The sequence below is a fragment of the Pteropus vampyrus genome, unplaced genomic scaffold (genome assembly GCF_000151845.1).
Source record: "Pteropus vampyrus isolate Shadow unplaced genomic scaffold, Pvam_2.0 Scaffold208, whole genome shotgun sequence".
NCBI lineage: Eukaryota > Metazoa > Chordata > Mammalia > Chiroptera > Pteropodidae > Pteropus > Pteropus vampyrus.
In genome coordinates, this window is record NW_011888989.1 from 1194822 (window position 1) to 1204880 (window position 10059).

A 10059-nucleotide genomic window follows, 5' to 3' on the forward strand; every position below is an offset into this window, starting at 1 on the left:
GCACCCATAAGACTGGCAACCGATTTCTCAAAGGAAACTATGCAGGACAGAAGAGCTTGGCACAAAATATTCAAAGTGATGAAAACCCAGGATCTACAACCAAGAATTCTTCATCCAGCAAAGCTATCATTTAAAGTCGAAGGACAAATAAATATTTTCCCAGACAAAAAAAAAGCTAAGAAATTCATCATCACCTATACTGATTACAGGAAATGTTGGAGGGACTTCTTTAAGGAGAAAAACATACAAAAACACATATCAAAAACATGAATAAGGAATGGTAATAACTACATTCCTATCAAATGGAAAAGAATTAAGTGCTCCAACCAAAAGATAGAGTGACTGAATGGATATGAAAACAAAACCCCTACATATGCTGCCTAAAGAGACTCACTTCAGATTAAAAGATGCACACAGACTAAAAGGAGGAGGATGGAAAAAGATATTGCCTTGACGGATCTAGAGGGTACTATGCTGAATGAAGTAAGTCAGATAAAGACAAATATCACATTATTTCACATATATGTGGAATCTAAAGAACGAAATAAACAACAGCAGCAACAAAAACAGAAACAAACCCATAGATACAGAGAATATTTTGAGGGCTACTAGAGAGGAGGGAGGTTGGGGAGATGGTGAAAAAGGACAAATGGATAATTACAAAATAGTCATGGAGATATAAAGTGCAGCATAAGGAAAATAGTCAACAACGTTGTAATAAATATGTAAGGGGGAAGAGGGGCACTAGATTTAGTGGGTTGACCACTTTGTGAATTATATAGATCTCTAATCACTATGCTGTACAAATGAAATTAATGTATTGCTGTATGCCAACTGTAATTGAGAGAAAAATTCATTGAATTGTACAATGTAAATATTAGCAACTAATTATCTATTATATTTCAGTAAAGCTGTAAAAAAAGAATAGTTTATTTGGGAAAGGAATACATAAGAGAAAAAAACAGTATTTTTCAAAAGCCTACATTTTGGAGGACAAGTTGAAGGAAAGAAATACATTAGATGTAAAACGAGTTTATAAAAAAATCTTCATATTTTTAAAATTGAGAAAACTGAGGAGAAACCAAGCTTAGTTCATAGTGCAGTAATTATTTTTCATTTTAGGCCGATCCTCTCACACCTTTCTGTTGAAATCGGGTCTTGGCATAAATTTTCATGTCTCAAGAGAAAAGAGTGTAAGAGCAGTTGGAACAGGTCAAGTTTGTATTATTTTAGAGTATGGGGTTTACTTGATTGACCATCCAGAAGCTGATGTGATTTGAAGGGAGAGAGGATTTGTGTTTTGTTTTTCTTTTCTTTTCTTTTTCTTTTTTTTTTTTTGAGATAATTACAGTTGTAAGAAACAATACAGAGATAATGCAGTTGTAAGAAACAATACAGAGATATTCCATATACCTTTCACCCAATTTCCCCCCAGTGGTAACACCTTCCATAACTATAGTACAATATCACAACCAGAAAATTGACATTAATATAGTCGATCGACTTTATTCAGATGTCACTAGTTTTACATGCACTTATTTGTGTGTGTGTGTGTGTGTGTGTGTTAATTCTATGCAATTTTATTCACATAACCATCACCATAATTAACATACAGAACAGTTCTATCACCTTGAGGATCCTTAGTACTACCCCTTTGTATCTATCCCCACCTACTTCTCTCCCTGCCTCCCTAACCCCTACAATCTGTTCTCCATCTCTATAATTTTGTCATTCAAGAAATGGAATTACGCAGTTTATAACCTTTGAGGTTGGCCTTTTTCACTCAGTATAATCCCTATGAGATTCATCCACATTGTTTCATGTTTAAACGATTAATTCCTTTTTTTTTGCTAAGTACTATTCCATGGTGTGGATTCACTACACTTTGTTTAACCACTTACCCTGAAGGACATCTGTGTTGTTTCCAGTTTTTGGCTATTATAAATAAAGATACTATGAACATTTATATACAGATTTTTGTGTGAAGGTAAATTTAATTTCTCCAGAATAAATATTTAAGAGTGCAATTGCTGGATTATATGATAAGCACATGCTTAGTTTTATAAGAAACTACCATACTTTTCTCCCAGAATAGCTGTACCATTTTACATTCCCACTTTCCATTCGCTGCCTCACAGCACACTCAGGCTCAATTGTGAATGCAGCCAATGTGCGAATTCTGCCTCCACTGACATAGGCAGTTTTCCTGACAAACAGACAAAAGTAGAGGCGAATTAAAGATCATTGACTGCCCGCATATACCATTGACCTGACATAAGATTTGTAATGTGGACATGACATTCCATTAGAAGTCAGTAAGTAGTCTGTCAGTTGCTGGATTATATGACAAGCACATGCTTAGTTTTATAAGAAACTACCATACTTTTCCCCCAGAGTAGCTGTACCATTTTACATTCCCACAAGTAATTGTTTCTCCACATCCTCTCCAGCAACTAGTGTTACTGCTATTTTTTAAATTTTAGTCATTCTGATAATTATGTAGTGCTATCTTATTGTGATTTTGATTTGCACTTTCCTAATGGTTAATGATGTTGAACATCTTTTCAGGTGCTTATTTGCCATCTGTATATCTTCTCAGTGAAATGTGTATTCATGCCACTTCCCAATTTCTCATTGGATTGGTTTTTTAATGTTGACTTTTAAGAGCACTTTATGTATTTTAGATCAAGTGCTTTGTCAGATATGTGATTTACAATTACATTTTCCCAGTCTGTAGCTTGCCTTTTTACAAAGTTTTTAATTTTTTAAAATTTTGATGAGGTCAAATTTACCAATTTTTATCTTTATGGATCACACTCTAGTTGTCAATTCTAAAAATTTTTTGCCTAGCCCTAAGTCTCAAAGATTCTTTCTTATGTGTTATAGGAGATTTATAGTTTTATATTTTACATTTAAAGCCATTATCCATTTTTTGTTAATGTTTGTGTGAGGTTTGGGGTACAGCTCATTATTTTGCCTATGGATGTCCAATTGCTCTATCACTATTTGCTGAAAAGGCTATCCTTCCTCCATTAAATTGCCTTTGCACCTCAAAAATTAGTTGAGCATATTTGTGTGTATCTATTTCTGGATCCTTTATTCTGTTCCATTGGTATATCTCTCTATCAATATTACATTCTCTTGTTTGCTGTAACCACAGAGTAAGCCTTAATATCAAGCAGTGACTTTCAAAATTATTTTAGCTATTCTAGGTCCTGTGTCTTTCAATCTGCTTTATTTCTGCAAAATTATCATGTCTATAATTTGAAATGCAATCAAGAAAAAACTAGTGCCTAGATTTTCGCCTTGAGAATCAAACAGAAGTCTAACCTTTAAGCCAAATTTAAAAAGTTACAATACTGTCCTGTTCGAATATACCTTAAAAGAAGAAATATAACTATTTCTATAAATAGCTATCAATAAAATATTATAGTGGACTCACATTAACTTTATATGTGTATTAATCTTAGACCTGAGCCCTAGTGAGATTCTACTTTGTTTTACTCAATCTTCCCAACAGTAAACAAATCTATTAATATGTCATGGGCTATAAAATATAACTTTAACATAAAAGAGCAAACCCTGTAGGCAAACCCTGCAGGCAAGAAATAATATAGATTACCCTACCCACCCCACATTCACATATAGAGATTTAACAGTTATCTTAACTCAGAATTTAACATTTTAAAACAAACAGAACTTTAAAAACATTTTTTAAACTGAGATTAAGAATATTATCTCAGAGGCCACACATGAAAAGTAGAGAATTGAGTTGATAATTGAGATAAGGTTTCCCTTGCAATTATGTTATCTCTCTTGTGACCAAAGCCCTTTAGGACAGATCTGTTGGAGAGCAGGTGTCAAGGGATAAGTGTGCTACACAGACGGGAACTCAGTCTCTCACTTTATCCCAAAGGGTCATGATTTGTTCCATGGTGCATATGAGTCCAACAATCCAGGTTATAAAGGAGTCAATTGAATATACATGTTTAAGGAGAAAATTATTCCTCAAGAATTTCTTAAATTCTCCAGTTGATTTTGTACAGGTTGGAACAACCAGTAGAAGAGTAGAATTCTCCTTCTTCATAGATGTGCATTAGTCTTTGTGCCAGCACAGAGAGGCTGCCTCAGATCAGGTTTCCTAGAAGCAGAGCCTGAGACAGGGATTTGTATGCACATGATATATGGAAGGAGTACTCTGAGGAGCAAGAGTAGAGAAGTGAAGATGGAATATGGTCCTAGCTGGAGTCAGTCTTCAGCCTCCTCCCAGGAGAATTTCTGATCATAAATTGCACCGTGGAGTTGATCCCAGCCTGAGACAATCGAGCCAGCCTTCAAACTATATATTCCTCAGGCATTGGCTGCAGGCTGGCCCAGATGGGGACATGAATGCAGATGGTATAACCTCCCAGGCTGAAAGATTACCATCAGCCTGAGGGCACCAGTAGCATTCACGACCAGGGTCATAACAATCAACAGAACTGATATTAACAATAAATGGGCTGTTAACTTTCTGACTTAACCTGTTACTTCTTCAAGCTTTCTGCTACCCTTAGACTGCCTTCTACGTAGCTATTTCTGTTGTGTTCAAGGGTTGGTCAGTTATACAAAAGCTGAGGATGAATGCAACAGGGGCGTCTGTCATCCTACCACCGGCAACCTCCTGGTGGGCCGCAGCACACAGCTCATGGCTTCTTCTACCTGCGGGCTAAACGGAGCCCAGAAATACTGCATCCTCGGCTACCTTGAGGTGGGTTGGTTCTTTGTTTACTTGTTTGGACATTATTTAATCAATGACATAGACTTTTCCAGGTACATCTGGGGCTGTCCAGACAACAGTTAAGGAGGTAACACTCCTTCCTGAACATCTGAGACACAAATGATACGATTCAAAGTCTAGAAAACCTTGACAGATTAGAAAATAGGGAAGATCTGACTCATCTATTTCTTGTTATCTTTAGAATTAGATATAAAAGACTGTTGGATTCAGTCTTTGTAGGAAATTACTATAGAATGTGCTATCCTATTTGGCTGCCTTAGTGACAGCCATAGAGTGAACAGTGGAGATTGCAGACCTCCCAGGAACTCAAGGCCATTATGTGAAGCAGGAGTTCTTATTCTCCTCCCTTAGAGATAGAAGGTTGCGGAACTTGGAATTCTTTGTATGCCAGCTTTGCATGGCCACTTGGAAATCGTCTTGCCTAAAAACCATAAAATCCCGATGTGAACATTATATTATGGCTGTTTTTTTCTTAAAGACCAGTTTTATAAAAGGACCTGTTGCTTTATAGAATTTTTTCTTCCCTGTGCTCTGGAAGTAAAGCAAGCACCCAAGGTCATCTGTGCATCATACCTGTTGAAAAGCCTGAGGAAATCACTTCAATCCTTCAATGAGAGGATGTGCAGAAAGGAAGTTGGACACAAGCCAGTGTTAGTGGCCTGGGCTTTCCATGTATTGTTCATTTAAGGCAACTCCTGGAGGCCTCTGGGAAATGCTTTATATTCTAATTGTTTTTTAGCAAAAGAAGATGATTATGAATAAGTGAAGACAATACCATAGTGCTTAGCGCTGTTCTAAGTTTGGGAAGTACTTGTATAAGAAAACAAATTCTCTACGTATGCAAGGAAATGACACTGTTGAAGTTGTGCTCAACTCTGGGTCAGGTGGGATGGATGGCACTTCAAGTGACTTTACAAAGTCCAGGTCCTGTGGACAAAGAAGTGGTTCTCAACTCTAATATTAAAAACTTTCCAACACTGGCATCACCCATCCTGTTCTTCAAGCACTGGCATTTACTAACTATTGTCATAGCCAACTCATGACATACTCAGACATTAATTAGAAATTGATGTTTCTATATCCTAATTTCAAACCACCAAAAATAGAAGTAAATCAAACTTCAGAGGCCTCTTTTGTCTAGAGAATCACTGAAATCTTAAAAATCTTAGAGCTGGAAAAAAATCCCAAAATATCTTCATAGTATCATAGGTGGAGCTACAAGTGTTCATCTACATAAGCATGGAGAGTGGGGGTTTTTTCCCCATCCATTATATAACAAATTGCTACCAAGCAAAGCATTCTCTTCTGAAGCTCAAGTCAATATTGCCCCACAGTTTATCCAAGCTGAGTCTCCCGCTTACTGAATACAACTAAGCATCCTCCATAGACAGCACCAGCAAAGACTGTGCTTCCAAATTGTTTACAGAGAGAATGGCCCACAAACCCTGAAGTTCAACCTTTCCCCCAGTATTATTGGAAATACTTTGAAGTCTTGACATCTTTTGGTAGACTTATAGGGCTTCTTTTAAGATAGGTCTGGGTCAAGCCTCTCCATATGCAGAATTGATCTAGCTTCCATTATTCCTTAATTTCCAAAGGGCATTTTTGTTTTCTTCAAGTATAAGGCTTATGGTGGCCAGTGATTATAAAAGGATTACATGATTCTCTTGAAAGGCTGATTCACTTTGACAGACTCCACCTAAAATAGTCATCAAAATCATCATGTATTCATTCAACAAATTTTATTGAGCATCTACTGTGTGCCAGACACTATTCTAGGTAAAGAGAATACAGCCATAAACAAAACGAAGTCCTTGCCTTTATTCAACTTAAAATCTAATGATGGCAACAGATAATAATCCAACACTATCTAATAGTTTTAAATAGTGATGAGGTCTTAGAAAATATTATCAAGCAGGGTAAGGCCTAGGGAGTGGCAGAAGCCATAATGATGGGAGGTGGTGGTATTTAGAAGTCAAGGAAACTCTCTCTGAGATGACAGTATTTAAATGGAGACCTGAAAGAAAGGAAGGAGCAAGAGATAAGAATATTTAGTGGGGGGCTTGGGGAGACTTGAGAACTCTAAGGCAGGAGAGTTCTTGGTGAGCTCAAGAAAGAGCAAAGAGGGTAGATAGAGCTGAAATCAAAGGAAGACAGGCAAGGGAGTGGCCCTGGTGAGATCATGTAGGCCCTTGTAAGCCATGGTCAGGACACAAACTCAAGCAATGTTCACGGGACCCTGCCAGCACATTTACTATTGTAGGCAATTTTCAGCGCAGAGGATTGTTATAATAAACAACTGCTTCCTAAAAGCTTTGCAAAAATGCTCCTTCAGAGTCCCACATATTAGCCAAGAAGAACTATGCAGGCCATTGGCAGTCTTTTGGAAATTTTGGATTTCCTTAGGAGTTTTAACTAAATACAGCTACGGGCAGACTCATTCAATTAAGCAAAGCCACAGGCCAATGTTGGCTGTTGTAGCCTTTGAAAACCCATCCCAAACAAAACTAGTTCCAATTCACTAATAAGACCTTCTAGTCTGTGAGACAAGAGAGTGTGACTCTGTTGTGAGTTTATGAAAATCTTTTACAGAATTCACATGTGTGATGTAAATGTTTTGGCACTGGAAGCTTTTCTGCCAAAAACTATGTTTGAGAGAGAAAAGATGATGGTTGCAAATAACCTAGTGGCCCATTGTTTCATTAGTTTCTTGCCAAATATTCTTTTTTTTCCTAAAGGAAGTAATTTCACTCAGAGAGTATGTCCTAATTATTTCTCTATAGTTTAAAATAACTTCCAGATCATCTGCCTACATTATGAGAAAAAAATTATTTCCACATTTATTTGCATTTTTACCCCAAATATATAAATTTATAAAAGTTCTGTTATATTTTCATTTCATTTGTTATTGTATTTAAGCACCTATTGATGGAAAATTTGATGTCTTGTTATTTCCTCTGCTTTCTATTTTTAGCCAGATTGAAAGACCAATATGGTAAGTACAGCTTGTTTTTAAATTCAGATCAACAATAAGTAATTACAATTCTTTTTTTTCCAGGGGGAAAAAAAATGCTTCATCTGTGACTCCAGATTTCCATATGATCCACACACCCAATCCAACAGCCACACCATTGAGAATGTAATTACAAGTTTTGAACCAGATAGGGAAAAGAAATGGTGGCAATCTGAAAATGGTATGATTAAGTTTCTTTCCAATTTCTTATTTCTTTAAATTTTTAATAAGACACCTTTCAGTATAATTTTAACAATGTCACAGCAAGGAGTTATACGGGAATAGAACACTGTCCACCAAGAATGTAGAGTCCTGTATAAGAACAAATTTTCTTTTCATTTTAAGAAAGATTATTTTCCTCTAGAGAAATCAAAGTGTATTTTAAGCACATATTCAGAATGTTTCATTCTTCCCATGTGGGAGAAGAAAATATCTCTGCTTTCTTTTGTTCTTTGTAAAAAAAATAAGAAAGTGTACGAGGTGTTAATAAATAAAGCCCAATATGAAACACACTAAGTGGAATTAATAACACTAGAGAAAGAGCGAGTTCACATCATGTGCTTTTTCCTTCTTCAACACATAAAGGAAGAGAGAAAAAGGACATTTCATTTCTTACTGCACGAGGGTTCCCTTTTCTCCACATCCTTGCTAACATTTGTTTGTTGATTTATTGATGATAACCATTCTGACAGTTGTGAGGCGATGATACCACACTGTGGTTTTAATTTGCATTTCTCTTATGATTAGTGATGTTGAGCATATTTTCATGTCTATTGGCCATCCGTATGTCCTCTTTGGAGAAATGCCTATTCAGGTCCTTTGCCCATTTTTAATTGGATTGTTTGTTTGTTTGTTTGTTTGTTTGTTTGTTTGATATTCAGTTATATGACTCTTTTATAAATTTTGGATATTAATTCTTACCAGATGTATCGTTGGCAAAAATCTTAATTCAGTAGGCTATCTTTTTGTTTTGTTGTTTCCTTTGCTGTGCAAAACTTTTTAGTTTGATGTAGTCCCATTGTTTATTTTTGCTTTTGTTTCCCTTGCCAGAGGAAATATATCAGAACAAATATTACTAAGAACAATGTCAGAGCATTCACTGCCAATGTTTTCTTCTATGAGTTTTATGGTTTCAGGTCTTACATTTAGGTCTTTAATCCATTTTGCGTTTATTTTTGTATATGGATATAGAACATATTTTATATATGTTCCATTAATCTGTGTCTGTTTTAATGCCAGTACCTTGCTGTTTTGATTAGTATAGGCTTGTAGTATAGTTCGATATCAGGTAGCATGACACCCCAAATTTTGTTCTTCTTTCTCAAGATTGCTGTGGCTTTTTGGGATCTTTTGTGGTTCAATATAAATTTTTGAATTATTTGTTCTTGTTCTGCGAAAAATGTCACTGATATTTTGATAGGGATTGCACTGAATCTATAGACTGCTTTGGGTATGGACATTTTAACGATGTTAATTCTTCCTATTCATGAACACAGAATATGATTTTATTTGTTTATATTTTCTTCAATTTCTTTCTTTTCTTATAATTTTCTAAGTACAGATCTTTAACCTCCTTTGTTAAATTTATTCCTAGGTATTTTATATTTTGATGCAATTATAAATGGATTTGTTTTCTTAACATCCCTTTCTGGTAATTCATTATTGGTGTATAAAAATGCAACCAATTTCTGAATATTAATTTTGTTTTCTGCTACTTTACTGAATTTGTTTATCCATTCTGATAGTTTTTTGGTGGACTATTTAGGATTCTCTCTATTTATTGTCATGTCTTCTGCAAATAATGGCAGTTTTACTTCTTCCTTTCTAATCTGGATGCATTTTTTGTTGTTGTTTAGAAAAAAAATTTATTTGAACATATGAAAGGAAAATTTAGAGATCCCAGTAAAACAGAGAAGCTCCTTTATTCAGTGACGGGGGTGATCCTCACAGGTTTCCTTGAGCAGTGCCAAGTGCTGTGTGCCAGCCTGTGGTCATGAGTTTTCGGCTCCGACTTGGAGCCCTGAGAAGCCTGTGTTTGCAGCAGGAACACGTTCCGTTCACAAGAAAGACAGCCAGACAAGCAGACTTGCAATGCTGCTTCTCACATCCGGGTCCTCGACAGCACAGGCTCGCAGAATGTGTGTCTGAAATGAAAATTTGGATGCATTTTATTTCTTTTTCTTGTCTGATTTCTGTGGCTAGGACTTCTAATACTATGTTGAATAAAAGTGGTGAAAGTGGGCATTCTTGTCTTATTCCCGGTTTG

At 36.0% G+C, this 10059-nt stretch overlaps 1 protein-coding gene across 1 annotated transcript in view; it reads left to right on the forward strand.

Annotated features, from left to right (window-relative positions):
- The window catches only part of LAMB4 (laminin subunit beta 4), a 98089-nt gene that overhangs the window by 5572 nt on the left and 82458 nt on the right, over positions 1-10059 (forward strand). The window contains exons 2-3 of the mRNA XM_023537988.1: positions 4593-4750; positions 7839-7974. Of these exons, the coding sequence (XP_023393756.1) occupies positions 4593-4750; positions 7839-7974 (294 nt within the window). The remainder of the gene's footprint in view (positions 1-4592; positions 4751-7838; positions 7975-10059) is intronic.